Below are 15,098 nucleotides of genomic sequence, written 5' to 3'. Positions count from 1 at the left end.
CTTTAAGGAGGTCCGATGGTTCTGTAACGTCGACTATGGAGGAAACTCTACACTACATGATAGAACACTTTGTTCCAGAAGACGACGAGGAAGAAGATTCCGAATACCACAGAAAAATCAGGGAGGAAAGCAATGGATCGATAGAAACTCAGAATGACAGAGACTTCACTCAACAGGAAATAAAATTAATCTTAGTAAGGATGGACACTCGGAAAGCACCAGGAGAAGATGGTTTAACTAGTAATATATTGCTTCAAGTCTTTGAACTGTTCCCAAGATACTTCACAGCCGTCTATAACGCCTGTTTAAAAAGTGGCAGCTTTCCAAAAAACTGGAAGAGGGCAAAATTAGTTCCCACTGTGAAGCCAGGGAAAGAAGGTACCTCAGAAGTGACGAAATTTCGCTCTATAAGCCTATTGAATACGGGAGGAAAAGTACTGGAAAAACTCCTAATTGATAGAATAATGCATCATTTGTATTACAAAGGTCTACTCAATGACGGTCAGTATGGTTTCACGCCATATAAAAGTACAGTAGATGCCACGATGGCTGTAAAGGAGTATGTGAAAGAGAGTATGAGCAATGGTCAATACATCATCTTAGTGAGTCTCGATGTCCAAGGAGCTTTCGATGCCGCATGGTGGCCGAGCATTTTGAAAGCGCTGAGAGAATTTGACTGTCCGGCTAATCTGTACAACCTCACCAAAAGCTACTTCAGCGAGAGAAGTGCATTTATTTCGGTAAATAACATTGCAGCGGAAAAACATGTGACAAAAGGCTGTCCTTAAGGATCCTGTTGCGGACCTGGATTTTGGAACATTCAGTATAATTCCGTACTTAATCTCCAATACTCCAGTCACAGTAAAGCTATTGCGTTTGCAGACGATTTGCTGATAATAACAAAGGGTTCAAGCGTGCTGGAAACTGAAAACTTTGCCAATTCAGAGCTACAAAAGATCACAAACTGGGCTAATAACAACAAAATAAGATTTAATGAGGAAAAGTCCAAAGTCATGCTGGTGACACGGCGAAGGCGCAGAGACAAAGCAGCTATCAATATATTCCTCAATAACAAAGAATTGGAACAAGTACAGACAATTAAGTACCTCGGAATCACTATGGATGAAAAATTCAATTTCACTGCACACATACAGAATATAACAGACAGATCCATGACTTTGATTAACGCCCTATCCAAATCCGCAAAATTGGACTGGGGATTAACCCACGGAGCTCTAAGAATAATATATAAAGGAGCGATTTTGCCCCTGTTGTCTTATGGAGCACCCGTATGGATTGAGGCACTCAACACCACATCAAACAGGAAGAAACTCGAAAGAGTACAAAGACTGATGAACATAAAGATTGCAAAAGCATTCCGGACAACATCAACTGAGGCCCTCTGCATCCTTACTGGTTTGACTCCTATAACCATTAAGTTAGAAGAGATAGCTAAAAGCTATACGACAAAAAAAGGATTACTAGACAGTAACATTGAAAGACCTTTGGAACTCAGGGAATGGCCCCATCCAGCAGATTTTCCTGCTGTTACAGACACAAAGCTAAATGAAGATTACGCTTATGAAATCTACACTGACGGAAGTAAATCCACTGAAGGAGTAGGTTCAGGAGTAGCAGTATTTTTCGACGGCGATCTCGTACAACAATCTAAATTCAGACTTCATGGTGAATGCTCAAATAACCAGGCTGAACAGTTCGCAATCCTAAAAGCACTTCATATAGTTAATGATCTACAACTACAGCACAACACCCCTAAGACAGTAAGATCACCCTAGATTCCCTCGAAAACAGCAGGAACCACAATCCATTAATAGAAGACATCAGAAAAAAACTGACTTCTTTAATAGAAACAGGCTGGAACATAACCTTCAGCTGGGTTAAGGCTCATATAGGGATATTCGGGAACGAGCTTGCCAACCGCCTTGCCAAGAAAGCTACAAGGGAAGACACAATACATTACAGCAAGATCCCCATGAGTGCCGTAACAAAGACTCTGAGAGAAGAAAGCCTTGCGAAGTGGGAATATCAGTGGCAGCAAGCAAGAAACGGAACGGAAACAAGAAGATATTTTCCACAAGTTTCACAGAGACTAGCACTGAACATACCTCTTTCAGCTGGACTTACAACCATGCTAACTGGTCATGGAAGAATCAATGCATATTATTATAGATTTCACATTCTACAATACTCAACATGCAGCTGCAATAACGGTGACGAAACGGTAGACCATATTTTACTCGAGTGCACGAAGTACAACACTGCCCGAAACAAATTGGAAAGGCTCATAAATTCCAAAGGAGGAAGGTGGCCACCAAACAGATCTGATCTCATTTCCAAATACTTCAAGGAATATTGTAAATTCATACGAGAGGTAGATCTAGAAAGTAGACAAAGTGCGTAGCAATACGGAAACACAAATATGGACAATAGTAAATATAATTATCAAGACCATATAGAATTATGACACTCAGTCTCATCTCTGATTGTAAGAAAATAGCAATCTTCTAAGCGCAAATAGACATGTAGTATTACTTATGTAATGGAGCATGTTGTTCAGTAAAGACAAAAAAAAAAAACACACACACTCTCTCTCTCTCTCTCTCTCCCTCCCTCCCTCCCTCCCTCCCTCTCTCTCTCTCTCTCTCTCTCTCTTATTCCTTTGTAATACCACATTGAAATTTGAAATCATTTTTCTTTCTTTAAATATTGAAGTGAATAAATATGAAATGAAAAAAAATATATATAGGACTGATCTAGGAGGAAATTTCATGCAAAAAAAAAAAAGAAAAAGAAAATAAAAAAGAAAAAAAGGAGGGGGGGAACACACTTTCAACATTTTTTCCTTGAACTCTTCCGTTTGTAACTGCCATCAGAAACGACTTCCTTGAGGTTCCAACAATAGTCTGGTAACAAATTTGATAACACAATCTCAAGAGAAAAAATGGAACTCTCTGCATCATTATCCACAGTTAATTCCCGATTTACCACGAAAATCGTCTGTAGCTGCATTTAGATTGGGAACAGGCCATGACTGTTTGGTCAACACCTGCATAGAATTGGAATATCTCAGTCCCCTAACTGCCCATTGTGCAACTCATACCAAGCAATGGATTCGGAACACCTCAAAATTTGTGCTTCATTGGCTGACCATGATAATATCTTTGAAAAATATTGGAGTGCAAGAGGTCAAATGACTTTATTGTCAAACACCTGGCATTAGAAAACAACAACAAGTTCTGTACCAATTTTCCTGCATACCTTCTCTCCATGACAGAAATATTCTGGTGCAATCTCTCACCGCATTTGTCACTAATTGTGCTCATGTTAGGAAGGAAAAAGTCTAAATGCGAGTGTAAAAAGTGAATTTTCAAGGACATTTTGCACCTCATATGCTGATAAGACTTCAACAAGTTCCTAGTAAGTTCCCGTAGATGTCAGCTTTCAAATTTCCAAGAAAATTAGAGTATACTTATCTGAAAGCTAACCATGCACATCTCTTTTTTTGTTAGCAATTCCACAAAGTTGTCATCATGAATGATCTCAAGGATTTATGGCTCAATAAATATACCTTCTTTTAACTTACTATCACTGAGTTTAGAAAATTTTTCTCTCAAGTACTCAAAACCCTGACCATGTTTATCCAAAGCCTTGACAAAATTTTTCATCAACCCTAATTTTATATGCAACGGTGGTAACAGAATCTTGTCTTTCTCAACTAAAGGGTGATTCTTAACACTCTTCTCTCCAGAAATAAAGTTTTTTCGCATGGGCCAATCCTCAATGTTGTAATGTTTATCCTTTGCTCGGTTGTCCCATTCGCAAAGAAAGCAACAAAATTTTGTAAACTCAGACTGCATGCCTAAAAGTATACCAATTATTTTGAGGTCTCCACATATCTGCCAACCATATTTTGCTTAATTTATTAGTTTTAATATTTCATCCATATTTTCGTATGTTTCCTTCATGCCGAAAGAATAGGCAAAGGGTACTGATGGGTAGATATTCCCATTATGCAACAATACTGCTTTTAAACTAATCTTAGATGAATCTAAAAATAGTCTCCACTCATTAGATTGTTTGTTACTACTTCCAAGTTCTTGCAGAAGGCCTTGTACATCACTGCAGTAAGTTAACTCAATACTAATGGAAAAAAATGTGTCAGTGATTGGTGGTGTTTCCGATATGACACCTTAACACCATCTTGTAATAAATTCCACCCCTGAAGACGAGAACTTAATAATTCCGCTTGAACTTTAGAAAGACTGAGGTCTCAGATTACATCGTTTAGCTCACATTGGGAAATAGAGTGAGATATATTTAGTTCTGGCTCTGAAAAATTTGGATCAGTATTTGAACATGAGGGTCCAGGTTCCTCGTCTGGAGAAGGACTGCTTAATTCTGTTTTATCCACTGTCCATTCTTTAGAAGGCTTAGGAATTGGTATTAAATCATGACTCATAGGTTTTTTGGCTGAAGGAATATTGGGATAAATTATAGAATGTTTTGATTTAAAACTATATCCCATTATATTAGTTAAACAGAAATAACAATCCGTAGTATGATCTTTCTGTTCCATCCATATTACAGGGTTTCGGAAGGGCATTGATTTATGAGCGCCATTAAGCCAACCACGTAAAGTTCGCGAACAATTACAACAAATTTTACCTTGTGCCCAGCTCTTTCCCTCGTCTACTTTACTTCCGAAATACAACTCATATGCTTTTTTCACTATAGGAGTGATAGGCCTAGTATTTCTCTGTGACTTCGGAGTAAATGCACCAAAACATAACAAAACAAGTTACAAGTTTGGATTATTCACACATTTACGTGACATGGCGAACTCAATAACTGAGTTACAATATTATAATTAAAAAAACAATTATGATGAAAGCTGTTATCGTTTTGTTAAAATACACCTTACACTTCATTTCACAATACACACTTAGATTCACAATTTCACGAACATACACAAACATAAAATACAGCTACTCGCAAAGCATTCAGAAAGAAAGTTAGCACATTACTAAGAAGGCAATTCACAAAAGAACAATTTTAATAGAGAAATAGGACATTAATCTACTGCCAGATGTTACCTTCACTACATATTAAGTGCCATTCATTAATATGCAGATCGGTAAAAGCTTCTTATTCATTTGTTTGGAACCAAACGTTAAGCTGGATGGGCAGACCAGAAACCATAAAACTATAAAATGAGGGTGTTTTGCAAAAGATTAGGTGATACAGCAAAACGGATGTCATATTCGTTATCAGCACATCTCAATACATAAAGATCACGTAGTTTTATTTAAAGGAGTATTTCATTGTTTATCAATATTATTTTCTTTGCTTACTTTATATTTTATAAAGTATACTCGTATTAAAACAATTATATTTTATGAGGAGGGATAGAAGTTTCCCTGGCAGGGATAATATGAATTTATAAGAGGGGGGATAATTTTCCAAAATGGGGGAAATCCCCCCCATCCCCCCAGTTAATTTGCACCCTGGTTGTTATACTCCTCCACCTGAGAATATTCAAGAACTGAAAAATAGAATAATCCAAGAATGTAATCGGATTAGCAAGGAACAGAGACCTGCATAACAGCCCAGCCCATGGGCTGCTTCTGCACTGCACAGCACTGGGCTCTGCAGTGTCGCATGGAACTAGCTCGTGACGTCACTCAGCATCACCGCAAGGGTTGGAGTGAACTGCTTGCAGAACGGTTTTGCACGGTGGGCTTGTATTAAGGCATGGGCCAAAGTTTCCACTTCTCTCAGTTACTTATGAATTTATTTTGTGCTGGCTTGTGCTTGTGTGTGCTGTTCGATCAATGACCAGCTACTGTTTCAAATGTTTTCGTTTTAGTTTTTGATTTCGGTTTTTCAAGATGAGTCCAAATAATCACAAAGAAAATTCAGTCTCTGTGAGGCTATTATTACATTATCAAAGTTCTTTGACAAAGAATATGATAAAATATTTTATCAAAGATCTTTGATATAGGATAGGATTTGGGGTATATTACACTACATACTAAAATTAGGAACAAAAGCTCTCCGAACAATTACTGTTCCACAACAGTGAACACGTGTTCCGAGGATTTGTTGATATTAATATTTACGCGTTAAGTTTATGATTTGTTTATACTAATATTTACGCGTTATATTTATAACACCATGAATGAAGAACAGCTACAATTAGTTCAATTATTACAATATGCATGTTACTGAAAAAGAAACCCCTGTTGGTTAAACCCCTGATCACAATACAAATATGTGATCACGGTCAAACCATGGGTTGCAAGACGTGATAAGAGAGGTATACATCAGAAATTATTGAAAGAGCTACAATGCAAGGACTTGAAAAGTTACAGGCTACAAATTATTATAAAATATTATTATTATTATTATTATTATTATTATTATTATTATTATTATTATTATTATTATTATTATTATTATATAATATTAATATTACATTACAAAAATTATTTATTTACAACATTTCATTTCCTTCATACTCCGATATCAGAATTTTCGTGGTAGCAATAGTCCAGTTATATTTGCATTCCGCCATATTTGTTTCAAGGTATGGAAATCTTTTATCAAAGATAATAAGATGAACTTACATTTTATAAAAGATCTTTTATGAAAGAAACGTTTATAAAAGAAAACCCATTACACTGCCATATATTTTATAATATATATTTTATAAAACATCTTTGTCAAAGAACTATGATAGTGTAATAGGAGCCCGGAAAACTTCATCACAGACACCACCCTTGAAAGCATACATGCTAAAATACAGTCTTTCTAGAGAAAAAGTAGTAAATGAAAAAAATTGCTGCTAGAGAGTTTAAAACAACAGAGTCGGATGGAAATTAAAGAAGTACCATAGGAACAGTTTTTAAACCTGTGTTCGACAGCAGTGGAAAATAATTTAATTTTGTAATGTGTCTGGTATGCAAGTAACTATGCTCATACCACACGCCAAGCAAAAGCACAACCAATGCGTGCAAGCAGGAAAGCAGTAGAATGCAATCAACTGGTAGTGCTGAGCAGTGCGGCAGGCTTGGGCTTGGAAGCCCAGTGCAATGGGCTAGGAAGCAGCTGCATCAAGGAGTGTTGTTCTTGGGTGGGCTGGGCTGCTGATGCATTAGGATTCGCAGTGCTGAGCTGTGAGCTAGCCTGCACTACTCTGGTAAGGAAACACACCAAAACGTTCGCGAGGAGTTCCAAAATAGACTGTATTACTGTTTAACCAACAATGGAGCACATTTTGATTTAGTGCAAAATAAACTGTTTCTTATCAGGTTACCAGACAAAAAATGTGAAATAAAATGAATGGGTTGTATAAACAATTGAATGCTCTTTCACACACACACACACATATATATATATATAAAACGGTTGAATGGATTTTAATGAATGACCAGTCATTTTGAAGCTTGGCATCCAAGGATTTTCAGAAAAATAGTAACTTTCAGTGATGCGTTAGTTTTCCTACATAATTTTCCTATTTTCCAAAATCCATCTTTCGCCAGTTTTGAGAACTAATGCCATTTCAGAATAAAACAAAACACACACTAAAATAAACATTAGACGAAGGCCATGACCTGCTTATTCTCTGACATCATAATACCAATATCTCGATCTGCATTTGTGTAATTTTTTCAGAACGTCTTTATAGAACTTCAAGATTTACTAAAAAGAATTTACAGATCTGATTCTCTGGTGTGTACCTAATTTTTTGAGTACAGCTGTGTATCGGATATTAAAAACTACAAAACTTAAGAAGGTTTGATGACATTATTACAATTCAAAGTGAAATATTATTGTAGTTAATGCCATGATGTATTTTTCACTATTACACACATTAATACTTTATTAATGATATGAAATTGAAACTTCTTGGGGTTATGTAAGTAGACATAGAGAATAGGTCTATCTTAAATTAGATCTTCATTTCTACAATTTACTGAGTGATGGCTATATTGTATACAGTATGTTACTGAAAACTACTAAACTTAAGATAACAACATTGTTGTTAAAAATAAGTATTTTTGTAGTTATTAATCAAGTGGTGTGGGTCTTTTTCATATAATAAATAATGACGGTATGGTGTAGATATTTATATGTGTGATTCTCTAATTTTCCTAGGTAGTAGTGCAGTATAATGGAAGAAGCATTAGTAATTGAGTCATGCTATTTTAGCCATCTTTAAACTACATTAAAATTAATTTCACAATCTTTTAGTTTAATCGATCAGATCTACGATCACTGCCAAGCATATCATTTTGTTGTATAGCAGGCCATTTCATTTCTTTCTGCCATGATAAGTTAGTTTATTTCCACAACCAGCAACGAATTAAACACTCAAACTGCTAATGATTTACGATGAACAAATTTATTTATGGCGCATATAACATTCTACAAGTCTGATATAGCATTCACCTCATGTTCCACATCTCAGCAATAGATTCCTCACAACAGCTTTTGCTGCTGGAAACATATGGGATAATACATAAATAATAACTTACGTGTCTAATCTTCCACCATTAACAATTCATTACGAGCTTATGGCCATTGTTCGAAAGCACGGCAAACTTGACATTTTCTTAACTCTCACCTGCAAATCGCAATGACCTGAAATAGCTACTGCTTTACTCCCACATGAAAAATCCGCTGATAGTCCTGATATTGTTACTTGCGTTTTTTCATTGGAATTCAAAGAACTGGAGATGGATGTGTTATAGAAGTAATTGGCATAAAACTTTCAGAGGGAAGCTTTTTAAAGGAGATATTTTGACAGGGTTACACTTCATTGAGTTATTATGTAGCTTTGAATGTTACATCTTCATTATTATGGAAGCATATAACTTTCAAAATATCTGGAAAATAAATCTGAAAAATTTTTTATTTTAACTTCTAATGAACTTAATTTGCAGCATTTGCTGCACAAGCCACTAGTTTAAGTATAAAAATATAGGGGTGTCATGTGAAATTTCAAAGTGAAGGTGGCTGGGGGGTGGGGCGTGAAATCTATAATGCAATTAAGCCTGGTTTCAGACTTCCCCCTCAACATCAAAATTGCGTGTTTTTGTTTAAATTGAATTCAATTTAAATAATTAGTTATTCAGACTGGGATGTTTTGAAATGAAAGCCCTGTATATATATATATATATATATATATATATATATATATATATTTATTTACGCATTTACATATAACATGCAAGTAAAGAACAATAATTTTTAACCCATGCAGGATAGTAAGTAAATAGAAATATAATGTGGGAAAACAATTCCTACAACCATGACATTTACAACAGAAAACTTTTCCCTGAATGTAACCCAAATGCAAGCCAGACCATTCGCATACGGTACAGTAATGGCTTTCCTACGTATTATATGAACAATAATCTTTGCACTAAGAAGTCAGATAGAGCTGACAGTTTTATACTGGCACGAGGAAAGGCCAATGATTCAAAATCGTAAGCCTGATGCCAATAAAATACAATAACATAGTTTTATATCAATTACACTTGAAAGTGGATTGCCAATTAAGAAAACAATTTAAAAGGACTTCAATTAGAGGATAAGGAATAGTCAAAAACGTTTATCTCAATAAACCTGAAGAGGGTAAATGACAATGTCAGGACAATGTTCTGTTGGACTACAGACGAAAGTGTTTAGACACCTATATACAACCTGATATGTTCATCAGAATTTTATCTTTCCCCTAGGCTAAAGGTAGCATTCATTGATCTCACTTTATGATCTTGATTAACTGCCTGAAAAAGAGATTACATACTTATTACCTTAAAAAAAAACAACCTTACTGATCATTTACCATACCAGTAATAAGCTATTATACAGGGAATTTGTCGACTGAGAAACTTATCACACTATCACTATTAGTTCACGTAATGGAAGGTGATTTCAGGAAGTTACTGCAGCTTACTTGTCAGAAGCCTAATGGAATATTTGAATGCTTGGACAATGCTTCCACCTGACAGAAACCTTTAGCTGATAGCCATGTTCCCTGATTTTCCCAGTCGAGAAATTCTCTGTAATAAGAATATTTAAAATGTAAGCATATGTACAGTTCACTCTGGAGCATTCTGCACTAAACTAAAAATTTAATTTTCTATACCTTAAGTGGTGCTAGTATCCGGTCATGGAACTTGGTATATTCTCGAACCCAGCTGTTGCAGTTGTAAATGTATGCTGCATGGATGTTCTCATAAGCTACTTCAGGCAGTACGTAGAACCACTTCTGTAAAAACTCCGTCCTGATCATGGTAATGAAAAACGTAACTAAAAACAGATCACGTCTGTTACATAAAGTGTTTATGAAGTTCAACATTTTTCATTGAAAAATCTATGAGTTCACAAATGTCTTTAAATTACACAATTCAGCTTCTGTGTATATTTTCATATTTAATCACAACTTTATCGAACATCTGTTTTGAGATATTCCACAGTATAGTAATACTTTACAATTGTATAATAAAGTATTAATATCACTTAAGAATGTCACATTCAAATATTATTTAAAATTATAAATAAAGTTTATATTTCAGTTATTGCAAGATACAAGATACTAATACAGAAGAGTGTTCCTTTATATGCAGTATTCCAGTATTTTCAGACCACAGGCACAAGCTTGAACTAACTCGAGAACGTTTAATTGATCCTTCAGTCTATTTGCTGTCCTAATCTTTAACCCACTTACTCTACCCTCTCTGATTTTTTTCTGTGCTATCAAATTGTCTAATTGTTGTTGTTCAATCTTCATGTTATCTGGACTATTTCTACAGTGATTATGTTCTTTTGATCTATATGTCCTAGCTATCCTATTCTCTTGCATTAATTCCTTTATTTCTAGTTTCTCAAATACCTGATATATCTACTCTGGAATATGTCCCCTTCACGGGCATAAATATTCTCTTTAGAAATATTTTCTTCCAAATTCTCATCTTAGTTCCATCACTTTCGTCACAGCAAAGTTTCTCCTTCAACACTACAATCACCTCCACTGCTACCACCATCACCGCCGCCATAATTATCATCATCAGTAGCAGCAGCAGCTTGATTATTCTTCAGTTAGCTGTATGTAATAACTAACTCCAACAAGTAGATAACCTTCTCACTTCTCTCTTTTCATCTGAAGATGAAGATAGAGCCAATCTTCGAAACACTGTGAATTCTTTATTCATTAACAGCAACGGAAAAAGTCCAATCTACCTCTTCTTATTAACACAATCTTATCATAGTGAATATTATGTTCAAAGTGTGGAATGTTTGAAAGAAAAAGACCTGTGATGCTCAAAAATATATTTCCCTTGCTACAATTTATACTGGATCTCACCTTTCTTACATTTACTTTTGTAAAGAGCAATATAAAAAATGATCAGGTATCAGGTCACATTCTCTCAGTCAATATTGACAAGGGGAGGTCATAACAGGAAATACATTAATTCAAATTATATGCTGAGTGTATCCTAGTGTCCCAAAAGAAGTTTTCGGGACACATTTTTGTTCAGCAGTTTAAAACTGGAGTTTATGAAACAAAACCAGTTCATATATTTTAACATTGGAGTAAATAATAATTGTTTATTGATTTATAATATAAAACTAAATTCATTCATTAACATTTTTTGTGAATACCATGTGGCTATTACACTTCCTATAATGCAAGAGCTGGAATAAAACTACTATGTATGACCAACTGTGACTGTGACTGATCGTGACTGTCATAAGTTTTGTAACGTTTTGATGAGATGGCCTCAACATCTGACTCTGCGTCTTCCTCTTAACATCGTAAGTATTAATAAAAAAAAAAAAAGCACAACTCTTGCTCTTATTGTTTCGTAAAATCACCTTTTGGTTAATTTCAGATGTCACACACACCTCGTCGATTCCAGTGACTGATTAATAAACTTACAGAACACTAATAATTACTGTAACCTTCGTCTGAACACGGCATCACTAATGGCTTTGAAATTTTAATTATCAACACACACATACAATTTTACGATTGAAACTTATTTCATAACATCAAGAGACTCAGATGCATTTCACCTATGTTCAATTGGTCAATTTATGTCTCTCCATCAGAAGACAATTTTTAAAAATCGAAAATATTTGTGGATATATAACCTTGTGATGCGAAACAGAAAACTGTTTTCTGTATTAATTGATAAGTTGTTGACTGAAATTATAAAACAATTCTTTATTACATATAGAGTTTCAACTTATCTGAAATATTAACCTCAATTTGACTTTTAAACAAATTAATAGGCCTAATCTTTGGAAAATCTCACACAGGACATAGAAACGAATCACTGTTGTCATGAAAATTGTGGAGGCCATACTGACCTTCTGGATGGGTAGAGTCTAAAGTAATGTGTAAATAACGTTGGCAATTTAATGTTACTTCAGTACCATGTAATTTCATTTACTTATATCAATCCCTAAGCTGTTTTGCAGAGGGGTAAAAAGATATTTGGACCAAACTGCAGTCTACTCTTCACCTCTATAACCTGGTCTGAGTTTCAATTACAATATTGTTTTTTCCATTATTTTTTGACCTCCAATTATAAGACCCGTATATGAATAAAATTACAGGCTAGTTTCAATCTGCATTATAATAGCTTTCTTGTTAGATACATTTAAAATACATACAAAATAAAATTAATGGTATCAAACATAATTTGTCGCTAATTTCTACATAGATTATGTTATTTCACAGATTAATACTAATGCGAGAAATATTAAATTTGTGACATATAAATGTACTTACCGGAACCGATTGTCCGAGCATGTATGTGTAAAATCCACAACAAGTTCAAATGGTGAGTGGCAGAATGGTTTGAGGGTTAGAATCACGTGGTAAATCAACAGATCTCCATTCGTTTCTCCAATTCTGTCACAGGAAAAACTACATTGCCCTACTATAGAAGTAAAGAAACACAGTTAAACTCTTGATAGTATGTGGTTGTTAATTTACTGTTTTCTTTGAAGTAAGAGTATATAAATTATGTTTAAGAAATGTACATTACAGTCCCATGCAAATTAATCGGAATAAGGTAATTTTCTCTTCATTTTCCCAAATAATTTCCAGAAATGTGCTTATAGTAAAATTCTACACACTCTGTCCATTGTTGCTTGTTGATTCAAATATAATTGTTATGTGTGACAGTTGTTTCAGTTCAATAGTGTATTTATTTGTATGTGGTCTAGTTTTATAATTCTCTTGTGAGATTTGTAAATTTCGTTCTTCAATGGGTAAGACTTCCAGCAAAGTGGGGTTCTGTTATTAGAACAAAATACTTCTATGACGGAAAGAGGGATAGCTATAAAATTTTGTGTACATAGAATTATTCGGCAGCACAAACAGACTGACTCCATTACACCAAAGAAAAAGGGGAACTGTAGCAGGAAAAGGAAAACTACACCAAATGATCACTGTTTTCTCCTTACAAAAAGCAAAGTAAACCCCAGGTACACTTCTGTGGACTTAGCTTGTGAATTGGGGAAAAGTGGAGTGAATCTACACACATCAAATGTTCTTTGTCGACTTTTAGCAGCTGGAAGGAAAGCCCAAAAACCTGTGAAGAAACAAGTTCTTACACAAGAAATGTCTCTTGTGGGCACGTGCTCATAAGAATTGGACAATACAAGACTGGAAAAAAATTATTTTCTCTGATGAGAGCCACTTCGAAGTTCAAGGACAGAGAGTTCAGTATGTGCACCGAGCAAATAATGAACCTACAACTTCAGCACATTTGCAGCAGACTGTAAAATACCCTGTGAAGAATATGTTTTGGGGATGTTTTACCTATGAAGGACCAGGACCTTTAATTCTTGATAAAGGCATGATGAAAAGTGACCAGTATACATCAGAGTATTGGAGACAACTGTTCGTGAACTGCAGAAAAAATATCCAGATGGTGGCGGAATTTTTCAGCAAGTTTTAGTTCCTTGCCACATTTCAAAGAAAGAGAAGAAATTCTTCAGTGATAACAATGTTGGTGTGCTTGAATGGCCAGGGAACTCTCCTGACATTAATCCCATGGGCTACTTGCTAAAAAAGACTTGCACACTTTGACTGTTCCACTAAACAACTGATGATAGCATCTTTAATTCGGATGTGGTTTCATGAAGATTAACTTAAAAATGTGTACTGGTATTCCAAGCTTGTGAAGTCATTGCCAAATCGTGTAATGGAACTTGTAAAGCAGAAAGGAGGACATATTAACTATTAAGAAAGGATAAATGTAAATAATATTGATGAATAAATGCATGAAAGCATGTAAAATGTTGTGTTGTTGTTCTGTTCTGATTAATTTGCATAGGACTGTATTTGTAGTATTTACACCATGTGTACTTTTTAAATAATGTTATGTATAGTACTGACATCAAGAGTCTACTGTGATATCACAATTAAGCTATAAAAAGGAAAACTTGTCAATATAAAGAAAACTGAATATAATATTTACACAGGACATGAGCAATTCGCACTCAATATATACTAAAACATATTGACTAAGAACACTTAACAGAGAATACTTCCACATTTTACCTAAACCATTTAATAAGATAATTATTTTGACTTGTATGAGGAGTTTACATAATGAAAGTGTGAGATCAGAAGGAATTTGAAAGGTGCGAAACTAGATGTAACACATAAATTCATCTTAGCATTTTATACACTAATTCAACAAAACTCAATAAATAAATAATATGTCCTATGTATTAACAGGAGTAAAAGTAAGATTAAAATGGTTTCATACATATAATATTGAATTTTAAGAAATTAACTGCTATAATATAATTCAAATATGCAAATTATGAAGAAAAATATTTTGGAAAAATTCAATGCAATGACACTAATAACAGTTCTGCTTCCAAAGGCATGTATAAGATTTTTAAAACTATTATTACACTGCAAAATCATAAACTATAATACAAAATTAAAAATTTTCTCAAAATTATAAGTATTCTGTTACAATATTCTGAAATAAAATATTTTCAGAATAAGGATACCTATATTTTGTATTACTGCTTTGATT

General features: G+C 34.5%; 1 protein-coding gene across 13 annotated transcripts in view; it reads right to left on the bottom strand.

Annotated features, from left to right (window-relative positions):
- The window catches only part of Nf1 (neurofibromin 1), a 384,838-nt gene that overhangs the window by 158,288 nt on the left and 211,452 nt on the right, over positions 1-15,098 (bottom strand). For 11 of the 13 annotated variants that reach the window (XM_069826894.1, XM_069826901.1, XM_069826976.1 and 8 more), the window contains 2 exons: positions 12,827-12,964; positions 10,175-10,313 (listed from right to left, as the gene is read on the bottom strand). In XM_069826894.1, the coding sequence (XP_069682995.1) occupies positions 10,175-10,313; positions 12,827-12,964 (277 nt within the window). The remainder of the gene's footprint in view (positions 1-10,174; positions 10,314-12,826; positions 12,965-15,098) is intronic. The other 2 variants (XM_069826918.1, XM_069826954.1) reach the window with 1 other exon arrangement.

Source organism: Periplaneta americana, chromosome 1 (assembly GCF_040183065.1).
Source record: "Periplaneta americana isolate PAMFEO1 chromosome 1, P.americana_PAMFEO1_priV1, whole genome shotgun sequence".
Taxonomy (NCBI): domain Eukaryota; kingdom Metazoa; phylum Arthropoda; class Insecta; order Blattodea; family Blattidae; genus Periplaneta; species Periplaneta americana.
The sequence above is the reverse complement of the archived record's forward strand: the minus strand, read 5'-3'. Positions and strand labels throughout refer to the sequence as shown.